The sequence below is a fragment of the Oncorhynchus mykiss genome, chromosome 3 (assembly GCF_057628025.1).
Source record: "Oncorhynchus mykiss isolate SJ-2025 chromosome 3, ASM5762802v1, whole genome shotgun sequence".
Taxonomy (NCBI): domain Eukaryota; kingdom Metazoa; phylum Chordata; class Actinopteri; order Salmoniformes; family Salmonidae; genus Oncorhynchus; species Oncorhynchus mykiss.
Window position 1 is genome coordinate 57,555,287 of NC_143024.1, and position 27,668 is coordinate 57,582,954.

The 27,668-nt window shown below is 39.8% G+C and overlaps 2 protein-coding genes across 3 annotated transcripts in view; one reads left to right on the forward strand and one right to left on the reverse strand.

The window, feature by feature from the left end:
- The window catches only part of asic4a (acid-sensing (proton-gated) ion channel family member 4a), a 101,244-nt gene extending 94,661 nt beyond the window's left edge, over positions 1-6,583 (forward strand). The window contains exons 7-11 of one of the 2 annotated variants that reach the window (XM_036974276.2): positions 26-117; positions 410-489; positions 944-1,051; positions 1,804-1,957; positions 2,959-6,583. In XM_036974276.2, the coding sequence (XP_036830171.1) occupies positions 26-117; positions 410-489; positions 944-1,051; positions 1,804-1,935 (412 nt within the window). In that variant the 3' untranslated portion in view covers positions 1,936-1,957; positions 2,959-6,583. The remainder of the gene's footprint in view (positions 1-25; positions 118-409; positions 490-943; positions 1,052-1,803; positions 1,958-2,958) is intronic. The other variant, XM_021596998.3, reaches the window with a different exon arrangement.
- Positions 6,584-7,470: 887 nt separating this feature from the next.
- Positions 7,471-27,224, reverse strand: LOC110520032 (chondroitin-polymerizing factor, non-catalytic subunit). Its single transcript, XM_021597001.3, has 4 exons — positions 26,510-27,224; positions 20,779-21,343; positions 15,461-15,643; positions 7,471-14,826 (listed from the first exon to the last, which is right to left on the reverse strand). Exons 1-4 carry the CDS (start codon positions 26,788-26,790, stop codon positions 13,564-13,566), a joined length of 2,292 nt encoding a protein of 763 aa, XP_021452676.1. The 5' UTR covers positions 26,791-27,224; the 3' UTR covers positions 7,471-13,563.
- Positions 27,225-27,668: the final 444 nt, after the last annotated feature.

The following is a 27,668-nucleotide window of genomic DNA, read 5'->3' on the forward strand; positions in this document are numbered from 1 at the left end:
TGTTCACATTTTCCTCCGTCTCCAGAGACAACTTTCTGGTGCTGGACATCTTCTTCGAGGCTCTTAACTACGAAACAATTGAACAAAAAAAAGCGTACGATGTTGCAGGTTTACTAGGTGAGTGTTCCTCTTTTCGGCCCTGACCCCTTTCTCTCTACGCCATTTTTTACATTCAATTCAACGTTTTTTTCAACAATTGGTGTTTCTCAACCACAATCATGTGGTTTAAAGATGAGTCTTAATATAGAAACTGCCTGACTGTGGTTCTTTGTAGTAAATTAGTAATAAATGGTACTAAATGGAATTTGGACTCGAGATAATGGGTTTGAACTATGAGTATAATGAGTTATCATTGACATCACCTGGAACCATACCAGGAGGAATCTTAATATGATGTCTTCCTTTTCAGGTGACATTGGAGGCCAGATGGGCTTGTTCATTGGAGCCAGTATTTTGACAATCTTAGAAATTTTGGATTATGTTTACGAGGTACATTGTCTCATATGCATGAAGCTCACAAAAGGGGACACATTCGGGGTTGCAAAATTCTGTTAGTTTTCCTCAGAAATTCTAGTTGGCGGATTCCGGATTTCCTGCTTATACCCACCTGATTCCAACCGGGATTTCTGGAATACCTGTACATTTTGGGAAAGTTACTGGAATTTTACAACCCTACACACATTTCAGCTGTTCATAATCTGTAAACCCCAAGGACAACATTCTAAAATGGCAGCCTTAATCAGTGTCAGTGGGACTTTGACCTTTTCAACTGTTACGTGAGGACTACGATCACTGCTTATGTGTCAATTATGAGTGTGAATGATTTCACTCGTGTTATACGAGGCTAATGATATGGATAGCCCCCGCTCGCTGAGCACTGGGATATGTCAGATGTGCTGATGGAGTGGACTCCTGACTTTCTCTCTTCCCTCCCTTCATGCAGGTGATCAAGCACAGGCTGCAGCGTCTGCTGAGGCCACAGAAGGATGAGAAGAAACAACAGACGACCACAGTTGCAACTGTGGATCTGCAAGATATGAAAGCCAGTAAGGTGAGCGTGTTGCTTGTGGAGGGCAGGCATGTTGCATCAGGCATGTTGCGGGCCTACACATCCACAGTATGTGCATGAAGGGAGAATGAACCTCCTAAAAATGGGGTTGTTCAGTTCACTCTAGCCGTGATGTACCATTTGGGCACAACTTGTTGTCAATCTAAATATCACTACAAGCTATATCATTATAAATCGTTATACATTACTACAAGCTATATCACTATACATCTTTATATATCACTATACATCTTTATTTATTATTATAAGCTCTATCCCTATAAATCTTTACATATCACTATACATCTTTATATATCACTATAAATCTTTATGTATCAATACATCTTTATATAAGCTATAAGCTATCTCACTATAAATCTTTAAGTATCAATGTAAATATTTATAAATCACTATAAATATGTATCACTACAAGCTATATCATTATAAATATTTATATATCACTATAAATCTATATATATCACGATAAGCTATATCACTATGCATCTTTATATATCACTACAAGCTATATCACTATACATCTTTATATATCACTATAAGCTCTATCCCTATACATCTTTATATATCACTATAAATCTTTGTGTCACAACAAATCTTTATGTATCATCTTTATATATCACTATAAGCTATATCACTATACATCTTTATATATCACTACAAGTTATATCACTGCATGTCTTTCTCAAGGACATCAGGGTAGTCTCTTGTTAAAAATATTGTTTTATCCCACTGTACAGGATTACATCCCCCCAGAGGCAACTCCAATTCCCAGGTCCCTCCCTCATGAGGAACAAATTTACTTCTCGAGTTCATATAAAATCATCCAAAATCATCCATTTTCCCTAGATGTAAAAAAATCATCTACATGAAATATCTACCATTACATCAAAGGTATTATCATTTTGGTTTATTCAAAGGCATTGTAATTTTGGTTTATTGAGCCAACGTTAAACTGTACATCAGTTAGGGCCAGTTTCCAGGACACAGACTAAGCCTCCATTGAACATTCTTAGGGCTCTATTCAACCCTGAGCGCTGAAGATCTGCTTTGTAGCGCGATTGATCCTCTTAAGGATCCTCCCCTTTTTTACATTTTTGCCTAAAATGACATACCCGAATCTACCTGCCTGTAGCTCAGGACCTGAAGCAAGGTTATGCAAATTCTTGACACCATTTGGAAGGAAACACTGAAGTTTGTGGAAATGTGAAAATAATGTAGGAGAATATAACACATTAGATCTGGTAAAAAATAATAACAAAGAAAAAAAAATTAAATACAAGAGAAAGGCTATAATGTATTATTCCAGCCCAAGCACAATTTAGTTTTTGGCCACTTGTTAGCAGCAGTGTATGTGCAAAGCTTTAGACTGATCCAATGAAACATTGCATTTCTGTTCAAAATTTTGTATCTAGACTGCTCAAATGTACCTAATTGGAATATTAATAACTTTGAGTTTATAACTGTGCACTCCTCAAACAATATCATGGCATTATTTCACTGTAATAGCTACTGTAAATTGAACAGTTCAGTGAGATTAACTATAATTTAAGCTTTCTGCCAATATCAGATATGTCTATGTCCTTGGAAATGTTCTTGTTACTTACAACCTCATGCTAATCACATTAGCGCACATTAGCTCAACCGTCCCGTGGGTGGGACACTGATCAGTAGAGATGCTCAATGTACCCACGGTCGCTGAGACTGCATTCACAGTAAGCGCTGCATATTTTGGCTCAATTGGAAATTACCTTAAAATGTATACATTGATCTTCCGCGATACTTCGGCGATACGAATTGAATAGAGCCCTTAGTCCAAGACTAATCTTTATCTGTGTCTGGGAAACTGGCCCATTTTGTATATCTTATTGTGTTGTGGTCTTTGTGGCCACCAGGAGTCCAGTGATATGACCATGATCAGAAGTCATCCTGAAGGAGCTTACGCCAATACGATTCTACCGAACCACCATCTCCCCCACCACCAAGGACAGCCACATGTGTTTGAGGACTTTGCCTGCTAGAGCCGGCGGCCATCTTTCCATCCTGATGACAACAAAAGTTGTGTCCTCTCTGGGCTGGATCGGGCATCAAAACAGACCCTGGGACCTCAGTTCTATACCTTTCTTGCTGTCACCAGTGAAAAAGCTACAGCCAAAGTTGAACACCAAACCTGTGCTGCAAACAGACCACTTGTATGTAAGCACAGATTGGACCCCACATTACTGTCCAGCTGGAGACGCCCACCTTCAATCTTCCTACAATTGACAGCTGGCCACTCTGCGATTTCTATACTGGTTATTTTGGTACATGGTCACCACATGGGAACAAGACAAGGACTGCATGTCATTTTGAGCCATCTTGATTCATTTCTACTCAACTCCAGTATCTTGATTTGTGTACCTTTCTTAATTTGTTATTATTATTCTCAATAAGTTCTCACTCAGCTCACTGTTTTTGAATCATTGTAAAATATGTCATTATTTGATGAGACATCATTTCCCCTTTATATTGTATACAAGATGAGTATAAGACAGGTGGTCATATTCAATCGAACCATTATACAGAGATATCAAACAAAATCAGAGGAATTACATTGATCTTTTGGCGTGTTAAAACCATACTATCCTCGCTTTGATGATAGGGCCCATACTGCGTACCAGCTATACACTATTTAGTATTTATTAGGATCCCCATTAGCTGCTGCCAAGGTAGCAGCTACTCTTCCTGTGGTCCAAGCAGGGTTAAAACAATTACATCACAACCAAACACAACAGCCGAAATCATAAATAAAACAACGCATCATACAATATATTACATTATTGCTCTTTTATTACAAATGTACAATATAAAATCCACAATACCACATTACAAATGTGTGTGTGTGTGTGTGTGTGGAGAGTGAGTGTGTTAGATTGTGTGTAAGTGTTTGGGTCTCTTCACAGTCCTCGTTGTGCCATGGGGTGTTGTTTTATCTGATTTTAGTGCTCGCTTGAGTTATTTGGTGTGGAAGAGAGTTCCATGTAGTTATGGCTCTATGTAGTACTGAGTTTCCCAGAGTCTGTTCTGGACTTCGGGACTGTGAAGAGACCCCTGGTGGCATTTCTTGTGGGGTATGTATGGGTGTCTGAGCTGTGTATTAGATGTTTGAACAGACAGTTTGGTGCTTTCAACACGTCAATACCTCCCACAGAGGCAAGCAGTGAGGAGGTCAATCTCTCCTCTACTTTGAGCCAGGAGAGATTGACATGTCTGGTTTATGGGAAAGGTGTTTTAGAGAGTAGCATTATACATTTACATAGGTTCAACCTGAACACAAAGAGAAAGCACTGTTTTAAATGGATAATTATTAATTTAATTCAACACTAATACTAATTTTTGTAATTGATTTATATATTTTAGAGAAAATTATTTTAAAAATATATACATATATATATATATATATATATATATATATATATAGCTGTTATGATTGTAGTAATCACACTGACATATTGTTTATTAGCAAAACCAGTCAGAAAGATGATTGGAATTGCCTTGCTCCATCCAAGCAACAAAATGCACATAGATATGGTTAGTATGACTGTCATTATTTGTATTTTATTTACTGACTTGGGTGAAGTTCTTACAACAATTATGGTGTCCATATTGGGTCATCATTCAAAAAGGCAATGAATAGCAAGCAACAAGCTGTGCTGTGAATCCCCTTGACATGGATGAATCAGAATACACACAATTGAGCACATTCCACAGTCTGTAGTAGCTGAGCGCCTCTATTTAAAGAAAGGGCCAGAAGAGTCCTTTCCCATAAATCCCTGTTGGAAGCAAAGTTGCTTCCAAAATAATTGCTTTATGTCTCCTGCACAATCTCTTGGCTTAGATAGTGAATTTGTTACAGTAAAAGTTTATCCTGGACTAAAACTGCTGTCCACTCCCGTGTAGAACAGCCTCAGTGAAAGACCTATCACTTTGACTACTGTCTGAAAATCGACTGTGGGTATACGATTTTGTATTTTGCTGGGTTATTCATTTATACCTCACATTACAGCACACAATCACATAAATAGATAAATATGTTTGAATATAACTATTTGTTATTTTTTTATTTTGCTTGTGATCTTAGAAACGGCCGCAATGCATCTTTTTTATCTCAATATCAAATCATTTGGATAACAATGAAGTACCTTCCTGTGATTGTTTTAAATTAAAATGGTCAAAAATGAAGAAAAAATTTTCTTAGCAAAGAGAAATTTCTCAATCAAGAATTTAGCTAGGACTCTCTGGGAGTGGAGAGGGGGAAACTAGCTGTTATTGGCAGAGAGGTTTGGAACTCTTTCTTATTAGTCTATGAAGTAGGTGATGTCACCAGGCAGGGCAAAACTCCATCCCACCAAAACAGGCTGACGTTTCAGGCGGACTTTTCAAACAGCTATTATTACACTAAAAGGGAACCATCATCATTTTCACAATTTCACAGTATTATTCCAGCCTCCGTGTGGAAATATAACACAGGAAACTCTCATTTTTGACCCCACTGGGCCTTTAATATCTGTAACCCTGTTGAGTGCTCTGTGCTGTGCTTTGTTTGACAAGTCCACAATGAAATGACCCATTCATCAGCGTAAATAAAATCTACTCTTGCCCCATGTCAAGTAATCACGGGGGCCAAGCATCATCATTTTCAAAAGTTCCCAATCATGGTCCCTGATGGCACCCTATACCCGGTTTCTCCTCTGTCATCAACAACACTGAAGGACAGGTCGCACACTGAGGAGATGCTGTACTAAGGTGAATGTGGGGTCAAAGGATCAATGTAAAGCTCGACTTCGCTTGTTGCAGTCACACATAGGCGGTCATGCATGTATAGATACAGGAAAGCCTCAAGAGTCGGTCTGTGATTTGCTGTGTGTATAGCATACATGTTTGGCTCGTCTGAGAATGTGTCCATAGAATTCTGAAATAATTTGGTATGTAATATTACAAATAGTAGTTGCAAATGACATCTGTGCATATTACAGTGGAACTAAATGGTGGCTGTGGAGCTGGAGTTGACCTTGCTTGATTTCCCCAGTTGACGGCATTCTGTACATTACCATTACTAAATTTGCCACTCTGCTCGTTCGTTCACTGAATTTCGCTCTTCTCTGCTTGTTCAGGTTCGCAATACTGTTGACATATTGTATATTCACACAATCAAAATCAATTCTCTGTAATAACAAATTTGTGTATTGCGAAATTTCTCATTTTGGTCTGAATGTTCCACATGACAGCAATAGGGGTTTCATTGAGTGAAATGGCATTGCGGCATGCACCGTTACACTGTCGACAGCTCAAGATGAAGAACGGATCAGAGCAATTCTATCAAACAGTATGACACCAATGGAAATTCACTAAGATTTACAGGAGAATGCTGAAGACGTTTTGTTCAGAAGTCTGCTATTGTAACTGTTTATTCTGTTAGAACACATTTTATAAATGTTATGGTTAAGTACAAATATTAAAGTTTAGATTGGTACATTAAAATGCCTCATATGATCTATTGTAAATGCACTTTTTCTTGGCCTTCGTCACTTTGTTCTTGAGCTTTAAGGAGCTTCAGCCGTCAGGCATTTGTATTAATACTCACTGCGACGGTTGTCAAAATAATTTCAGAGAGAAAGGAGAAGACAACTTACGTTGCTCATACATTTACAACAGGTTGAGTGTGACTCAACCGTTTCTCTGCAAAGCATCAACGTGAAACAAACGAGCATTTTCGATAACAAGTTGGTGTAACTAATGTGAAAGTTGAACAGCTCACCTAAAAAGGGTGCATCCCATATGGCCAACCTATTCCCCGTGTATTGCACTACCCATAAGGCTCTGGTCAAAAGTAATGAACTATATAGGTAATAGGTTGCCATTTGGGACGAACCCTCAAGTCTGAATTCTTCAAATGAACCCTTCCTTGTGGGAGGAGAAAGTCCAAAATGGAGTGCAACAATAATGACATACAATTTGATCCCAGCTGCCATGTAGTTAGGTGGTTCCACAGCATGCCTGGGGGTGGTATGCATTGGGCCCTTGAAATACACTCACTATAAATATAATTTAGCGTTTCACATTTTTCCCAAACAAATTTTAAAAGAACATGTGATACAAGACAAAGTACAAATAAGATTGAGAATATACCAAATATAATATAGTGTACTGCCAAAGTTTGAAAGTGTGATTTCACACACTTTTCGCAATATTGACAAACAGCCAACGTTTGGCTGTGGCTGAATGATTATGTGCTCTTTTGCTGACACCTAAAGGACAACTTTGGCTTTGTTGGCTCCACTGCCTCAATCTGATGTTCCGCTCACTATTTATCCACGCTAGGTCATCACCAAACTACACATTTTAAAAAAAGGAAATAAGACAAAATGTTCATACTGAAATAGTTTATTTCAAAATTACAATAATTCACAGTTCATTGAAGATTTCAGTATACCATTGAGTGTTTTATGTACATAATGACTCATTTGGATTAATATGACATGCTAAATCTTTGTAACAGAAGACTTACCAATGAGTATTTTGGTTTTCTGTTGGTAGGGAAGAACTGTTCTGCATTTGTGTAACAAATGTCCTAAAATGGGGGCAAAACATCAGTGTTTGTACTGTACATAGGACCCTTTGATATATATCTGGATAGCATTGGGCCAGCTGCTTTAAAAAGGGAGGATATGGATTGAATTTCTAACCTGCCAGAGTTTCTCAATTCAATGAGTAATGGCTTTGGTTAACACTACCATTAGAAACATACTACAGTGCACTGGACACTTCAAATTGCTGGTAAATAAAAGGATTGATCAAACTCTGAATCCAATACTTGGAATTACAGTGGCAGTAAAAAGCAAATACATTGTGTAAAATACAAAATAGGAAACGTCGATCACGCACACTATTACCATGTGTAAACAAAGCTAATAACAGAACAAATTATATCACACACACACGGAGATACAAAGCAAACAAATTGAGATCTCTATTTGAGCTTCAGCCTTCTGAATTTGCATAAATGTAACCTCAGTCTCTGGTGAAGTAGACACGCATTAAGAATTGTGGACGCAATTACAAAACCACTTGGGGGGAAAAAAAAATCAAGACTTAAGGGAATTACGTTATTTATTTTAAGTAGGTTTTCATGTCATGATAGACTGTGTCCATTTTGTTTGTCAGTATAATACAATATAAATCTAATGTGGTGTATTAACACACAAAACAGTAATGCAAGTTAAGTCAAAGCAGTTCATGTCACATTCAGTGTTGTTACACAGGATATTTCCTTGGTATAAGTTTTAAATAAATATAATTTAGAGCATGTATTCAACTTGCAACACGTCACAAAAATGTAATCCTTGTTCTTGATTGGACAGTCAATTTTTTTGTTGTAATCTATACAGTATTGCACATATTTTACTTAAACTCACATTTCAAACTCAGGTTTCTAGTACCTGCTGCATCCACTCAAAAGGCCTCTGGTTGCACAATACTGAGTGGGAATTGGGGTGTGCTTGATAGCAAACCATTAAATATTGAGGGCTACAATGTGATACAATTTAAATACATATAATAATACTTATCAACATGAAATAAAAAATTTAAAAAAACTTCCATAAATGTTGCAGGGAAATATCAAATGTAATTTCAAACTACGTACACTACCGGTCAACATTTTTAGAACATCTAATCATTCAAGGGTTTTTCTTAATTTTTACTATTTTCTACATTGTAGAATAGTGAAGACATCACAACTATGAAATAACACATATGGAATCACTTAGTAACCCCCCCAAAAAAGTGTTAAAAAATATGAGATTCTTCAAAGTAGCCAACCGTTGCCTTGATGACAGCTTTGCACTCTTGGCATTTTCTCAACCAGCTTCACCTGGAATGATTTTAACAGTCTTGAAGGAGTCCCACATATGCTGAGCATTTGTTGGCTGCTTTTCCTTCACTCTGCAGTGCAACTCATCCCAAACCGTCTCAATTTGTTTGAGGTTGGGGGATTGTGGAAGCCAGGTCATCTGATGGAGCACTCCATCAGTCTCCTTCTTGGTCAAATAGCCCTTACACAGCCTGGAGGTTTGTTGGGTCATTGTCCTGTTGAAAAACAAAATTATAGTCCCACGAAGCGCAAACCAGATGGGATGGTGTATCACTGCAGAATGCTGTGGGAGCCATGCTGGTTAAGTGTACCTTGAATTCTAAATATATCAGAGTGTCACCTGCAAACTACTCTCACACCATAACACCTCCGCCATCATGCTTTATGGTGGGAAATACACATGCTGAGATCATTCGTTCACCCACACCATGTCTCACAAAGATAAGGCGGTTGGAACTAGAATTCTCCAATTTGGACTCCAGACCAAAGGACCAATTTCCACCGGTCTAATGTCCATTGCTTGTGTTTCTTGGCCCAAGCAAGTCTCTTCTTATTGGTGTTCAATTCGACCATGAAAGGCCTGATTCACAGCTGATGTTGAGATGTGAGATGAGATGTGTCTGTTACTTGAACTCAGAAGCATGTATTTGGGCTGCAATTTCAGAGGCTAGTAACTAATGAACTTATCCTCTACAGCAGAGCCAACTCTGGGTCTTACATTCCTTTGCCAGTCCTCATGAGCCAGTTTCATCATAGTGCTTGATGGTTATTGCAACTGGACTTGAAGAAACTTTCAAAGTTCTTGACATTTTCCAGATTACTTTCAGACACGAAGGTCAGTCAATGATGGACTGTTTATTTATCTTTGCTTATTTGAGCTGTTCTTGCCATAACATGGAATGCTCTTTTACCAAATAGGGCCACCTTCTGTATTACCACCCCCCCAACAACACAACTGATTGGCTCACATTAAGGAAAGAAATTCCACAAATTAACAAAGGCACACCTGTTAATTGAAATGCATTCCAGGTGACTACCTCGTGAAGCTGGTTGAGAGAGTCAAGAGTGTGCAAAACTGTCAAGGCAAAGGGTGGGTATTTGAAGAATCTCAAATATATTTTGATTTGTTTAACATGATTCCATGTGTGTTACTTCATAGTTGATGTGTTCACTATTATTCTACAATGTAGAAAATAGTACAAATGAGTAAGTGTTCTAAACTTTGACTGGTAGTGTATATTCAGGTATATTCTGATGTAATAGAAATGTAATGTAACAATGTTGACTGCCAACTTCTACAGTACATACCACAATTACATTTATTTGACCTTTATTTAACTAGGCAAGTCAGGTAAGAACAAATTCTTATTTTTAATAACTGCAGTCTTGTTCAACTGATTTCAAATACCTACTTTAAATATTGAGATTACATGTGTGTAACACACCGAAACCAACAACTACTGTGAACTAGTCCAGTCACAGCTAGCCCAAGTTCAAACACTGCTCTATCGGTGCACAAAAAAAATACATCACTTTCTCCATGGAAGAGCGGGCATGGAGTGCCATCTGAAATTGTGTTTTTATTTAATTTAAGGCAAGTCAGTTAAGAACAAATTCTTAATTGTAATTGAGGGCCTAGGCACAGTGGGTTAACTGCCTTGTTCAGGGGCAGAACGACAGATGTTTACCTTGTCAGCTCGGGGATTCGATCAAGCAACCTTTTGGTTACTGGCCCAACGCTCTAACCACTAGGCTACCTGCCACTCCGTCTGACTTTTCTGCCGCTCTTTCGGCGCGGAACGGGTGAAGAGCGTATCCGTTTCATGGAGCGTAAGAGCAATTATTCCCCTGTCGGGAGAAATGGGCACGCAGGTTGTTGGTCACGTTAGAACAGACCCAGGGTCTGTTTCTGTGGCGGCCGAAACGCTAAGGCTCATGGTTAGTCGTTTTTGGTGATCTTTGAAACCCGGAACAGACGGCAAAAACACAACTTCTCAACACGGGCAATTCTTCTTACGCCACTTCGATTACTTTTTCGTAGCAGGTTAGGAGAACTTACACAGCAGGGTGGGAGGTTTAAGGTAGCAAGTAAGGAGCCTGAGGAGACGGGTTAGCGAACATGCTCTCCTAACCTGGTACGAAAATCACTTTAGAGTGTCCCTTCTCGACACAGAGGTTGAAACATTCATAACCGATGGGCACTACAATGTACAGATTTATTTGCAATCTCGGGGGGAAAAAATATAACATACGTTGCACAGTAATATAGCTAACATCATGGTTTATATTAAGTTTGAGGAGACTTGGAGACAGGAAATCTTAAGACACCAGTCCACCGAGTTAACCGAGTAGGCATGAGTAAATTAGTACTGCAACGGACGTAAAAGCTCTATATTTAACCAGAGATCACTTTTTTTCCTCTCCAAATAGCCCACTGTAAAACTAAGGCAAGTGACATTTTGTCTTTAGACAACGTTCAAATTTGCCTCGACTCTTGTGTTCCATATGAACATGTGCATTTGCTGGGTACAACAAAAAAAAAGAAACCAAGCCAAGCGTCACACATTTCTTCTCCAAATTCCCTTTCCCCTCCATGTCTCGTGTGTGGCGGGATCACACAAGCTCCCGTTGGGCCCACAGCAACAAATGCCTATAAAACACGTATCTAACGGATTGGATACACAAGCTACATTCCATGCCAAATGAACACAGTTACAAATTCTAAATGGACTGGTTGATTGAAGTTGGAAAATGTGTTCCAGGAACAAGCTGCAGTTTTGGAATAGTTGTGTCCTGACTATTTCCGCTTAAGTTACTTTGCGAACTGTTGGTGCCATTTAGAATTTGTTAGCCTTGCCTATAACCCCCCCTAAACATACAGGTTCCACACTTAACATCTGCAAAACATTAGTTTGATGACGACAAAGAGCGTATTTTCATCTGAATAAACAAGTATATGCCTACTCGACAAACAGATGTGGCCATAATGCATCACCATGCAGTGTTCAATGGGAGTGTTCATCCATTAAGAAACGTGTCAAATGATCACTGGTGATAACTGTTCGACATGCAATGCGCATCACTTTGCACGGGCAACTTTTTTTCCCATTTGGAAAAATATTCTGTTCCATTTTATTCTGTTATATTACATCGTTTTTAAAATGTATTTTAAACTATGAAATATGTGTTTTGACTGTGATAAGGGCTCGGGAAATAAGTGCGTATTGTCTGCTAAATTAACAAGCAAGCGCAAATGCGGAGGTTACTGCCTTTTTGAAGATTGTGTTCCATGATATAATATAACCAGTTGATATTACGGCTTCAATAAATTAATTTTAAAATGGCACTTCCATTTTTATTGTTTTAATATATAGGGCAATTAGGATTTGGGTTATTTGAGTACTCGAAAAAAAGGGGTCCACGAACATTCAACAATTGTAAAATGCCCATCCCTATAATATACACATTAAACCCATCATATTCACCGTTTCAAACATTATCTTCCGCGCTGCATAGGTGTGGGAATCGTCTGTCTTTGTCCTTTTTGTGCAATGCACTTCTTTAAAACAAGAGGTGTTGTGCCTGAATTCGACCCAAAGCCTACAAGGAAGTCTGTAGTGTTGAAAGCGGTTGTATGAAACCAATCAGTATGTCAAGCAAAACCTTTCAACCTCTTAATTTCTATTCAATTCGATTAACCAAAAGTTCAGCGTCTGAACTGTGCGTTAGCCTCTCAACAAGGACTCACAAAATATCGTCAGACAAACGTATCTGACCAGGGGTGTATTCAGAGTTAAAACATTCAGAACGTTGCATATATAAATGTAATGGATAAAGATTACATAATTCCCTATTCTAAAGAAGAGAATCATATCGTTCTATTTTTTTTACTGTAACCTCCTGAAGAGGCTCTACATCTACAGGCTTGTTTGTGAGGTCACCTATGGGGACCCACAGCACCAACACATACCATCCAATCCTCTCAACCCCACAGTAATCGCATTCTGCATCTGATGACGTCAGTGCCGTAAAGCTTCCTTCCCGTTAACATGCGAGTAGAGTGAATCTATATTGCAGATGCCAGCTCATTCATTCAAATGTGAGAAGTGTAATGTGAAAGGAAGGGACTCAAATATTGATAAAACGTATACAATGTAAAACATCTCTACTTATTTTGCTTGATATGATAACGGACATGAAAATACAAGAGGACTGACGGAAATAAAAAAAAAAGAAAGAAAAAAAAGGCACACATGTGCTTTAGTAGTGATTACTAAACTGCAAATGACCAAGTATCAAAAGCTGTGCAGGTTTAAAGCCATACCCTCAAGAGCCACAAAAGGTATGTAGAACTTTTGTAACATGTTAAAATAATGAGATGACCAGCATGACCACCAAATCCGAATGTTTAAACCACAATTGGTTCCACCATAGTTTTCTGTACGGACAGCACATTTTTATTGTAAACATTTAGTTTTAAAAAAGTTTCCGCTTAGGAATGTACTGCATTAGTTTTAAAACAAACACGCACGCATACACACATCACACTCACACACATACTAGGTCAAGTTTCTAAGGGGGCTGGTGATCAAGTGCTATTTCCTTGCTCTTGTTCAAATAACAGCATGGCGAGCTGGGAACGGGATCCCAGGCCATCCAGGTTGCTCTGGACACACCTGTGGTAGATGTCCTCACTGAGCTGCGGGTTACAGGCCTGGTAGTGGTACTTCTGGTGCAGAGCCGGCTCCACAGCCCTGAACACATGCAGGGTGGAGTACCTGACAAACATGTCATAGATATCCAAGGTCTCCATGATCTCCTCGTTCTCCTGCACGTCGGAGGCCATGCGCGTGCGCGTCACCATGTAGTCGGAGTTGTAGAAGCACGCCTCCTCGAAAGAACTGCGGTCAAAGTGTCCGGCGTCCTTGACCAGGTCTACTGTGGGTGGGGGCTCCTGGTTGTGGAAGGCAATGTCTGGGTTGTAGTCCTGGAAGTGGATTGGGAAGAATACCTGCCAGTTGTTGATGGAGTTCATGCGGCAACGGTTGAGGAACTCGGAGTTGACGTTGGTGTTGACGTTGGTGATGAAGAACAGCGTGTCTACTGGGTGCTTCTTGGAAATGATGTCCATGAATTTGATTTGAGAAGGGGTTTCTGTCTTGACACTTATCCACAGGATCTTCACTGCCGGATACTTGCGTTCGTATGCATTGATCTGCGCTTTAACACTGGCGAATATGTCATTCTGGTTGACCTGCTGGGCCTCGAATGGGTCGTAGATAAACAGTAAAGTCAAGATGGCGTTGTCACTGGTCTCAAACAAATTTGTGGCAAACACTTCTAGAAAATGGTTGACGGCACCCCGTTCCTGAAAAGTCAACGGCAAGATGACGTGAACCCTGGTGGCCTCTGTGACGTAAGGCATGGGGATGATCTCGATGCGACTCAGGGGACGCACCAGGTGGACCCTCTTGGTGATGGAGCGACTGCGGCCCTTCTGATTGACCACCTCCAGCTGCAGGTCCAGGGTGTACTCCATGCCCCGAGTGGGGTCGAAGCGGCGGTAGCCGTTGATCAGCTGCTGCTTCTTCAGGTGGAGGACAGGCTTGTACTTCTTGTTCAGCTCCCCCATGGCTCTCTCGATGACGTCAGCCACGTCCAACCGATCAATGCCACGCAGTTCACACTTGGGGGAGCCGTCAATGCATGAATAGACCTGCTCCTCTGTGAAGTAGTCCCATCGGATGACCTCAAAACGTGACTTCGGCTCAAACGTAGGATTGATCCCAACGGGCCACTGGGCGCTCCGGTTGCCATCAAAAGCCACTTTGCTCACATTCTTTATCTCTGCCTGTGGACACATGAGATGTACAGATATAAAAAATAACCTCTAAAGTCCAACTGACAGTGATACTGTACTGCTACAATTGAAGAGATTCTCCAGTACTTTCGTATGTTTCAGCCAGTAGTTCTGAAAGTAGTGCTCGCGAGCCAAAAGTGGTCTCAGGAAATTGCATACTACGTCACATGCAGATATTTGCACAACATCCTCTCTCTCTCTCGCTCGCTCTCTCTCTCTCTCTCTCCCTACATCTTGTTAGCTGTCACGCAAATGGCGAGGGGCTGAATCTCTTGGCATGACCTCAAATTGCTAGGGAGCTGGCCCACGTGGGGAACATTTTGGGGAAAATGGCACCGCAAGGCTTCCAGAAAACTTTCAAAACTAGGGAATTCTGCATGAATGAACTACACAACTCATCCAGCCCAAAGCAGGAGGTTTAAAAAATACTAGTTGGCAAAGTTCCCAAGCATATCTTTAAATGCCCCTTATGTCCAACCAAGAGAACAGTCATTCACAAAACAAATATTCAACTGAAATAAGCCTTCAGCACTCAATGTTAAATGAAAACAGACAGGGGAGACTGACTGCATCGGTGTTCACTGGACAAAGGATGTTTTGTGGCGTTCAGGATTAGATCGTTTACCTGCAACTTCTCAATCTCATCGTATGTCCTCCGAAGTTCGATTTCAGTGAAGTGTTTGTGTAGTCTGTACATCTGCTCAGGGTCAGATACCGGGTGGACAGTCAAGGCATTATTAAACTGCACATTCTTCACCTTACTTGGATCCGAGTTCTTGCCCATCTCATAATGGTAGTACTGCAGCCCCTGAAAACAAAACAAAAATGTACGTACAGTGCCAGTCAAAGGTTTGGACACACCTACACATTCCAGGGTTTTTATTTTCTACATTGTAGAATAATAGTGAAGACATCACAACTATGAAATAACACGTGGAATCATGTAGTAACACTTTTTTTGGGGGTTATCTTCTGCATACCAACCCCTCCCTTGTCACAACAACAGATTGGTTCAAACGCATTAAGGAAAGAAATTCCACAACTTAATGCACACCTGTTAATTGAAATGCATTCCAGGTGACTACCTCAGGTTGAGAGAATGCCAAGAGTGTGCAAAGCTGTCATTAAAGCAAGGCAAATAATTTAAGACTTTTTGGGGTTACTACACGATTCCATGTGTTATTTCAGTTGATGTCTTCACTATTATTCTACAATGTAGAAAATAGTAAAAATAAAGAAACTCTGGAATGAGTAGGTGTGTCCAAACTTTTGAATGGTACTGTACATTTAGCAAAGTGGTAACATGGGAAATTGGGTGAAAACAAACAGAAGACTGAGTTAAGTCTTTGGGTTCCATTTCATCAAATCTAAGGCAAATGGTAAATGTTAGCGCTGTCAATAGTGCTATATTCTTGGTATTTTCACAGCTGGAATTATGGCCGCAGTGGCGTGAAAGGGCTGGGTTTTGATGAATAAATAAGTTGTAGGTGGAGGCTTGACCCCTCACTGGCCAATCAGAACCTGCTCCATGGCTAAATAGGTGGTTGCTTCAAGTTGTGCATTTACGGACTTTTATGTATTGCGTTGTCATCAACGCTGATTTGAATGTTAGTTTGTTATAGCCTACTTTGTTAAATAGCCTACAGAAACAAAATATATGTAGGCTTGTCCCATATTTGCTAAATATGTTGAACATGTTTGCAAGGCACATTGTTCTAAGAAGTAATTGCACGGCTTCAATATGGAAATGCATTGTTGAACATAGCATTTTTCATTGATATATTGGCTAGGCCAACTGTAAAATAGCATTACGCCTGCCACGTCTCAATGATGGACATGCCAAACATTGTCAATAAGCAAGATTAAAGTCACTACTGATACGGCTTAAAAAGCGAGTGAACGATTATAAAATCAAAACAACTTGTTTTAAATAGGCCGTCTAAATATAGTTACAGCCACAATAACGGCTCCCTGCGAGGACATAATAAATGAGGCAATGTAGACGACAGAGGGTTTTACGCACTTCCAAAACTTTTCATAGGAGATCCAAACAAAGATCCAAATTCAATATAAAGAGGGGGTAATGTCCCCTCATCATTATAGGCTACACATCCACTCTACAGATAGCATTCGCACTTCTCCAGAAATAGCAGACAGCTCTTAAATTGCATTGCATGCGAGCCATGGACGTTCTCACCAGGAAGCCAAGGACGTTGAATCATCCTAATAAAACGTTTGGTTTTTAATTAAAAAATATATATAAATACGAGGGTCACCGACCGGCACATTTCTTATGGACATATGTACATAGGAGGTTTAACGCATGTCCAAAATAATAATGGGAGCTGGCTGAAATAACTTATCCACTCACTGTTTTGCTGCTTCCAAATTTGATCTTTAAGTAAAGCTGTGGGTGATTAAGGTTTATTTCAAAGCAGTCTCGCTAGTCAATCCCTTTATTCATAGTCTGCTACCAAAAACAAACTGCCTTCTGAGGGGGAGGGGAGACTATGCTTGTTTTTTTTAAATCAACTTAAAAACAAAAAATGTCAAATGTTTTAGGTTACTAAATGCCAGGGTTACCAGCGCAAAATGCAAATTTCCCCTCTTGTTACAGGAGAGTATGTGCACTGTGCGTCACGGCTGAATAGGTTTGCGCTCCCGCCCTCAAAATCCATGTCATTACCATCCATGTTACCGCGAAGACCTGCTTTTCGTTGGTCTTAAAATCTCACCCTTTGTGCTCCATGAAATTTTCATTTTTGAAGACACGAGTCAGATATTGCTACCCCTCCCACCGCAGCGCAAGTGAGCCGATGTTAGACAGATAAATTGCCGAACCTCACGCATGCCGAAATGGCCAACTGACGTGCGTTTGACACTTGCGGCCTCCTTAGTGAAAGCTGGAAATAGAGCCCTGTGTATTATTTAGTAGTGACGGTTGAAAGCTGATAGAATTGTTTACTTGAACATGGATTTGGAAGCTTTCCTATCCATTTGGATGGAGTAAATGAATGTAGGGGAGATATGGGGTGCTTTCAAAGAGAAGGTATGAAGAAAAAAAAAAAAGAGAATGTGTCAGACAGTGAGTCAGTTTTAGTCCACCTAAGGCAATTAGTCATCTTTCCTCACTAAAACAGCATTTCAGAGTGATAGACATTTAGCCCTGATGATGCTCCACGATCAAACATTGGTCCTCTGACATGTTTTAGAAAAACTTTTCTTAGCGGCTGTTTCACTAGCAGTTTCCAAACCCATTGACCCGTACAGCCCGTATCGGTCATAGCAAAAGGCAAAGTAAGGCTTCTTTTTGAGCAACAACTTTCTGTACTAAGAGTTCCGACAACCATTGTATTACAGATCCTAACAACATGTAAGACTAAAGCACTTTAGATTATTTTTTTTATTTTTTTCAATTAATGAAATAAAAATACACATAGCCCACCGGTTCAAATGCTCTGCAAGACCCTCCAGCGGTTGGTGAAGACGGCCCAGTACATCACTGGGACGATACTTCCACCCATCCAGGACATCTACTCAAAACAACGCCTAAGGAAGGGACCTCACACAGACCTATTGGAACATGAGGTCTGATAGAAACTATCTACAAGCCTTTACACTGCTGAATACTTGAACTGGACTGACCACCTGCTCTATTGTACTAAAAATAGTTCCTTCCTGTATTATACTTATGCTAAAATGTTTTCTATTCTTCTGCCATTTTACTTTGTTGTATTGTTTTACTATTTCTTATTGCTGTTGCATTGTCGAGAAGGAACCTGCAAGTAAACGTTTCGTTGGACGATGTATACCTTGCCTATCCCGTACTTATAGCTAATAAAACTTGAAAGAACTTCTGTCCAAACAATTCATGTTTAACAAACTTTTAGAAATGGCTTCATAGGAAAAACACTACTGGAATGTATGGTGTCACAACCTAAGAGGAATCAGTGTACGAACACCTACATTACCATAGGTAATAAGACCACTTAAGATGCACTATGCAGAAATCGCTCCGCCATTTCCAGGTTGCTAAAAGTCTACTGCATGTTCGCCTAATTTCAGTGTGACAAAACAAGCAAGTATAGTGTACAGTAGATAATCATTGTACCATCTAAACCGCTGGTGAAATATTTCTTATTATTATTTTTCCCCCCACTAATTTACAAAACAAAGTAAAAGCAAAAACTTAAGCACACAGAACAGATCCACCGCCTCTAGGACTTGCTTTCGGTGAGCATGACAGATCTATAACTCACATTTCTATGTGAATTTGGTCAGGTTGCCCAAAAAGGTATGTATTGCAGCTTTAATCTAAAGAGACAACCATTTAGAATAGAGTAAGCATCTTAAGAAGTTAACCAATTCGGAAGAAAGCATTTATCCAATCTGATCAAGCTATTAAAATAACAAATAATGAAATCGCATGAACCGAGGTCACCAACCGTCGGACTGAAAAATGAATTGCAAAGGTCTAAAGAATCAATGTCACTTCGACACAACTGACAACTGTTACAAATACAGTTGTGGAATGTGAGTTGTACTTCCACGTAACACTCTCCCATGTTTTTTCATCTGACTTTTCCCCTACTTCTCCCTCCTGGAGTTGTGCTGGCCCTGAGGCAAGATGACCACGCAGCAGTGAAACAGGCCCTCCGTTTCTGTTCCAATACACACTCTTAAACAAGATGGTTTCCTGCTCAAATGCGACCATAGGAAAAAAATAAAAAATGGAAGCCCAATTAAAGAGGGTATAGAACGTAACACGCCAGAGAAAAAAGTTTAGGCAAACTCAAACTGTCTTGCATTAACTACTCATTATGTAAAAAATAAATCCACTTCTAAATAGTATTGCGGAAGAATGGTGTATAACTGGTGATATTGCTGGAACAAATGCGGGTGTAATGTGCATGCGGCCACACTATGGGCCAAAACGGGTAACATATACAAACAGATGAAATCAATGTAGTTATCGAAGGTGCACAGTATTTAAACTGTCACTTGGACAAGCAGTGTGACTGTGACAGGGCTCCACTGGGTCCCTGACTGTCAGTGCAGAACAGGCGAAGCAAAGCTCCCCGTCACAGCAGAGGGGACAAGTACCCTCAGGGGCCCCAGTGTGAAGACGGGCAATTCTGTCTCTACAGAGAATGCAGTGCTAAAACACAGATGGTGTTACAACTATGTTTTTGCACTAATAATGGTGCAACATGCTTTATTCTATAGATGTCACTAGTACACACTTTAAGGAGACTACTTTTTAACTACAGATGTAGTTTGGAAAGAAAGTATTCTAATGTGAGGCTGGTGGATCTTGAAAGATGGCTCTTATGTTTTGATGTTGTAGTATATGGCCTTCAATTTTTTTTTTTACAATATGGTGTGCGTGTATCTCAAGCGATTACGGAGCAGGAACCAGCCGACTACACTGACAGATAATGAGTCAAGTTTATGAGGCGTCATAAAGTCAGGCTCCGTTTCATATTTTTTGGGGGAAGATGCCAGTGAAAGGTAATCGACTTTGTAGTTTCTATTCAGAGCAGACCTGGGCCAAATACACATGTTCAATTCTTGAGCGTCCACTTTTGTGACTATACATTGGTTCTATTGTACTGGATGAACTAAATCAAACGCAGCGCAAGTATTTGACATTATGTCTTCAACACAGGTCTGCTTTGTTGACACAAGAAACGTTAACTTACTGAGAAACACTTGGGGATGCTTTTTCGGGCACAGATTAAGCCTAGTCGGGGCCATAAAAAAAACTGAATAGAGAATCTCCTTACTGAATAGAGAATCTCCTTTAAACAAGATTCTTATTCTAGGACTAGGCCTAATCTATTTCCGGAAAACAGTCACTTGGTCAAAGGGATCATAAACCCATGGAACAGAACTCCCTTTGTGGAACTCGTCTGTACAAGACAGTAGCAATACATAGCCTACCTCATGCTCAGCCACACAGTTGGTGTTGGCATAATCAATGATGCATCTGCCCAGCCACTCGTCAGGCCTGGCGCTCAGGATGTCATTCCTACAGTTCTCCAGGAAGGGTTTGAGCCGGAGCAGCAGGGTACGGGACAGGAGGTATCCGAACCCACCGTAGCAGTACCTCCCCTCCATCTCCCCACCTATAAACTCCTCAGGGCTGCCCATGTAAAGCTCCCGGTCTATGCTCAGGTGGTCCACCAGCTGTTGGATCCGGTCTGCCTCGGTGTAGGTGTCGTCCTGGGCCAGGTAGAACCAGTCATACTCATGGACATAGTGCTCCAAGATGTACTTGATGGTCTGGAAAATGTTCCATATGAGCCTCTCGTCCCCATGGGTGACCACGAACATGCCGTGGGGCACTTTGCGGTTGCGCATGCCGGTGAAGAAGACCACAGTGTCCAGGTGGTGGCTGATGGTGCGGTTCACGGCCACTCCCAATGTGTTGATGGTGCTTTTGGACGTCAGGATCCCTACAAAGAGGCGCTGCCGGATCCCCAGCTCTGTACTGATGTACTTAGCCCTGGAAAACATACACACTCACATTAAAAAAAATTTTTTTTTAAAGACGCAATCCTTAAATTGAAAACATTAAGTGTCATCCCCAAAACACAGTTTCAGTAAGAAGCTGAGGGATGAGGCTGGAGAAATGGAACCTAGGCTATGGATGCAAGGACCGATCATCCGTGATATCAAAATGGTATTAAAAACAGTGGTCATTTACATTGTTTACAAAACATTGGAGTTTATTTTTTGGTGTACGACAGTTGTACTAAGCTCACGAGGCATTTGTGTTATTCTTCAAGAATCAGATGGGTACTTATCAATCCAAAAATGTATGTGGCAACTATGGATCGAAACTTTAAGCGATTGCTGCTATTTGCAAATGGGAAAAGTTCAATCTAGAGAATCAAGTCCACAAAAACAGACTAAACAGAGATTTTGTACATATTTTTAGAGTTCCTCGCAAAAGTATTCAGAACCTTTGGATCTCTTCACATTGTGCGTTACAAAGTGAGATTACAATTGTTTTGTCATTTTTTTGGCAACAATTTATACAAAATACTAATGTTCAAGTGAAAGGAAAAACTTGAACATTTAATAGAGGAATAGAAATTAAATAGCAAATGTATAGTCGTTGCATAAGCATCCCCCTCCCTATGTCAATACATGTTAGAAACACATTTGGCATCGATTACAGCTGCGAGTCAACTTGGGTAAGTCTATACTATATGAGCTTTGCACACCTGGATTGCACAATATTTGCCCATTATTATTTTCTAAATTATTCAAGCTGTCAGAATTTTGGGGATCATGGCTAGACAGTCAATTTCAAGCCTTATCAAATATTTTCAAGCAGATATACAGTCATGTGAAAAGTAAGTACACCCCCTGGAAAGTATATAGATATTTTTTTAACATATTTGGACATGCATATTTGAGCTAAATTCCCACCACATTCGTTGAAAGGTAACCCAATTTAACAAACCACACACAAGAAAATTCACTTTGAAAATGTTACGCAATTAAAATAAACAAATGCATTTTACTTATGAAGAAAAAGTTACACCCCTACCGTTACCATCATATAAAATGGTTAAAATTAGAACCAGGTGCACCAAAACAGGTGCAAGTGATTAGAAAATCATTGGAGAGAAATGTAGGCGGGTCCAGCCTTCCATAAAGATCAGAAACTTGGTCTGGTTCGGTCATAACCATATGGGTGTGTGGTAACACATCATGCCAAAAGCAAAATACCTATCCGAGGCTCTTAAAATAATTATTATTAATGCCCATGATTCTGGGAGTGGTTACAAATCCATTTCCAAGAAGTTTGAAGTACATCATTCCACTGTCCGATGGCTCATCTACAAATGGAGAAACTTCCAGGCCACTGGCAATCTACCTAGGACATGTCATCCCACCAAATTCAGCCCAAGAGCTGACTGAAATATGCTCATAGAAGTCTCTAAGAACCCCAGGGTAACATCACGGGATCTTACAGGCCTCTCTTGCCACAATCAATGTCGAAGTACAGGAGTCATCTGTCAGAAAGAGACATGCATAAACTTGGCTTACATGGGAGGTCAGGAAGGAAGACGCCTCAAGACACGACTGACGTTTGCCAAACAACACCTGGGTAAAGACAAAAACTACTGGAACAATGTGCTCTGGACAGATGAGGTGAAGTTGTTTGGCCGCAATGCCAGACACCATGTTTGGCAAAAACGAAAGAACCTCATACCAACCATAAAGCATGGAGGCGGTGGCATTTTGGTTTGGGGCTGCTTTGCTGCCTCAAGGCCTGGCCAACTTGCCATCATTGAGTCAACCATGAATTCTAGGATTGTACCAGAGAATTCTTGAGAATGTTGGGCCATCTGTCAAAAAACTGAAGCTGAACCGAACATGGATCTTGCAACAGGACAATAATCCAAACCCCAGAAGCAAAGCTACAACAGAACGGCTCAAAAAGAAGAAATTGAGGGTTATGGAATGGCAGAGTCAAAACCCAAATCTCAATCCCATCTAAATTTTGTATGGGGACTTGAAACGGGCCGTGCATGCAAGAAACCCCTCAAACATGACAGTTGAAGCAGTGCTGTAAAGTAGAGTGGACAAAAATTCCTTCCAGTCAATGTAAGAGACTGATAGACAGTTAAAAGAAACAGCTACATTAAGTTATTTCAGCCAACGGGGGAAACACAAGCTATTGAAGCTAGGGGTGTACATTTGTTGATTTTTGATGAATAGATGATTGCAAAGTATAATCTTTCAGTGTATTTTGTAAATTAGGTTACCTTTATCTGTCAATAGTGTTGAAGTGAAGATCACATATCCATCTGTCCAAATATGTTTAAAAATAAAAAAAATAAATCTGGGGGTATGCCTACTTTTTCACATGACTATGTTCCACTTAGGAACATTCGCCGTCTTCTTGGAAATTCCAGTGTAGATTTGGCCTTGTGTTGTAGGTGATTGTCCTGCTGAAAGGTACATTCTTCTCCCAGTCGCTGGTGTAAAGCAGACAGAAGCAGGTTTTCCTCTAGGATTTAGCTTGTGCTTAGCTCCATCCCATTTATTTGTATCCTTTAAAAAAAAACTCCTCAGTATTTGCCAATGGCAAGCATACCCATACCATGATGCAGCCACCACCATGCTCGAAAATAAAGAGGCAGTTCCTCTGATGTGCCGGATATGCACCAAACATTTTTTGGCAAAAGTGTATTCCTTTACAGGATTACTTTAGTGCCTCGTTGCATACAAGATGCAAGTTTTGGAATATTTAGGTCATTATTGTGGAGTCACTACAATGTTGTTGAGTCCTCCTCAGTTTTCTACCATCACAGACATTGAACAACGTAGCTGTTCTAAAAATCACCAATGGCCTCATGGTAACATCCCTGAGCAGAAGGACGATTATCTTTGTGTCTGGGTGGTTTAATATATAAACCCCAAACAATTATTAACTTGACCATGCTTAAAAATATATTGAATGTCTAATTTGTTATTGTTACCCATCTAACAATCATTGCCCTTCTTTATGAGGCTTATCAAAAGCTCCCGGTCTTGGTAGTTAAATCTGTGCTTGAAATGAGGGACCATACAGATGTAGTATGTATGGGGCACAGATGAAGGGTTAATCATTAAAAAAAAATCACTTCAACAGCTATCATTCCAAATTTGACTCCTGAACTAATTTAGGTTAGTGGCTGAATACTTATGTAACAACTAGTGGCTGAATACTTATGTAACAACTACATTTTAGCTCTTATTTATTTTTAAAATCAAAATGACAATTACATCCATTTTAATCCCACTATGTAACAACATGTGAAGAAATCCAAGGGGTCTGAATACTTTTGCAAGGCACTGTACATATACATAGAGTACCAGTCAAATGTTTTAGAACACCTACCACCATGAGGGTGGTATCAAGGGTTCTATGTATTTCTACATTGTAGAATAATAGTGAATACATCAACACTATGAAATAACACATATGGAAACCTGTAGTAACCTAAAAAGTGTTAAATATAAAATGTATTTTGCTTTGTTTAAGATTCTTCAAAGCAGCCACCCTTTGCCTTGACAGCTTTGCACACTTGTGGAGTTCTCTCAACCAGCTTCATGGGGTAGTGGAAAGCATTTCAATGAACAGGTGTGCCTTCTTAAAAAGTTAATTTGTGGAATGTATTTCCTTCTTAATGTGTTTGAGCCAATCAATAGGGGTGGTATACAGAAGATAACCCTATTTGGTAAAAGACCAAGTCCATAAATTGGCAAGAACAGCTCAACTAAGTAAAGAGAAACAACAGTCCATCATTACTTTAAGACATGAAGGTCAGTCAATACGGAACATTAAGAACTTTTAAAGTTTCTTCAAGTGCAGTCGTAAAAAAAACAATCAAGCCTTACAATGATAATGGCTCGCACGAGGACTGCCACAAGAAAGGAAGAACCAGAGTTACCTCTGCTGGAGAAGATAAATCCATTACTGCACCTCAGATTGCAGCCCAAATAATTGCGTCACAGAGTTCAAGTAACAGACATCTCAACATCAACTGTTTAAAGGAGCACGATGCATCAGATTACCTGGCCTCCACAAATCACTCAACCCAATTGAGATGGTTTGGGACTGTTGGAAATGCATTCCAGGTGAAGCTGGTTGAGAGAATGCCAAGAGTTTATATGTATAGTAGTACAAGTCAAAAGTTTGGACACCTATTCATTCCAGGGTTTGTATTTTTTTTAAACTATTTTCTACATTGTAGAATAATAGTGAAGACATCAAAACTATGAAATAACACATGGAATCATGTAGTAACCAAAAAGAAGTGTTAAACAAATCAAAATATATTTGAGATTCTTCAAAGTAGCCACCCTTTTCCTTGACAGCTTTGCACACGCTTGGTATGTATTTGTTTAACACTTCTTTTTGGTTACTTCATGATTCCATGTGTTATTTCATAGTTCAAGGATTTTTGTTTAACTTGACTATTTTCTACATCCAGGGTAATACAGAACTACACCATGATGCAAAACTTGACTGTGCATCCTACGCAGGGTTAGGCAAGCACATGGCACCATATTAAATGCAATTCTCCAAATATTCTTTCACATACAGTAGGTAGACTATGTAGACTACATCAATACAATACTTTACAATAATTTGTTATGGCCCAAAATACTGTACTCTGGTAGCCGAGACTGAAGGGCACAGATAGGGCGACGGTTGTAAAAATTAGTGAAATAGTTTCAGGAATGTTGTCCTTTCACAGATGTTTCTGTTTTAGTGGTCATAATAAAAGCAGACTCCAAAACGGACTGATTTCCAATGTAATGTGTATATTGTTCATTAATTGCTATCTGATGTTGTTTAAGTGTGCTTTACATCTATGAGTTGAAATAATGCCAAAAATGAACAACTGCCGAAGAAAGGTGAAAAACAACCACATGCCTAAATTAACCTAAACTCGTAATATACCTCTGAAAGACAAATTGGCAACATTGTTTTTCTGGGAAAAGGGGCAATAAAATATCCATTCTGAAAAAAAGTTGTGGGGCAATAGCGTCAGACAGTAGTCAACTGAAAAAATAAGATCTAAAGTAGGCTACACTGTTGAATCATGTTTATAATAACATATTTGACCTTTTCGGGTTTCAACCATCCCTTTTGAGTGCTTACCGAAAAAGTTGCTTTGTTTGGCTTTGTTGGACTGGTTTATATGGCACTATTCTTGGCTCAAAATCTTCCTCGGCATCCACAGTCGATATCGAATTGGGTCTCCTCGCTCCTTTTGAATTCCCATCTTGGGCCAAACGTATTTCTTCACTCGCTTTCCCGTCGAGGACACAAGTTTCCTCTACCCAATTGACACTAAGCAAACTCAAGGTAAATCCCAAAGAAACACCGATAATAACCGGGCCGATCGGCCTCAGCAGAGAAATAAACATTGCAAATCTCATTTTCAACGTTGACTATAGACTACGTCGCCAGCCTACACACACCCTAATGTGCGACTCGTTGGGTAATTTTATGCATCAATCCGAATAGAGAACATTAGCAGCTGGTTGTATTTAAAAAGGACATTCTTCTCGACTAAAAAGATGTAGGCCTATGTAGCTTCTCCCTTGGAATTAATGCAGGATCCTTACGTGTCAGTGGTCTCTAGCTCCGCCTCAAATAAAACACACCAACGTCAGAAATACATAAGCATAGGCGTTTCCAGCACTCTTTCTGTAGCCCTCTGAATCACAGAAATTGTCAAATAAAACCCGCCGACCTCGCCCATGGCTAAATAGATCACAATACTGTGGCCTAGATAAATGTTGGTTTTAATAAAACATGAGCTGTTTTTAAGTCAATCCTTGCTTCAGCTGAAAAGCCTATTTACAGGGGTGGGCTGTCACACTAGAGGGCATCCTAGAGTCACATTCAATCGAACACAAAGCCCAGATTTGCGGGTTAAGACAAAATCAAATAATAATGATTTACGGTTGCTATGAATTATGATACACGGTTAGTGTGTGAAATAAAACAAATGTTAAGCTGCACGACTGTTCAAACATGCCCTACAAGAAGCACATTGTTGTTGTTTTCTTGACTTGGAAACCTTGGCCTGGTTTTATGAAGGGCCTGGGATGTCACAGGCCTACAAATGCTAATTAAATAATAGAATAATGATTATGTATGTATTTTTCATAATATGTGTCTGAGAAACCTTCCCCAAGAGACTAAATAGAGGACTATGAGGATATGTGCAATTTTAGAGGATAACGCTCTCTGGTTGTCACTTTTTTTTTACCTTGCAAAAATGACCCTAAAAAGGCCCTAGATTAGAAAG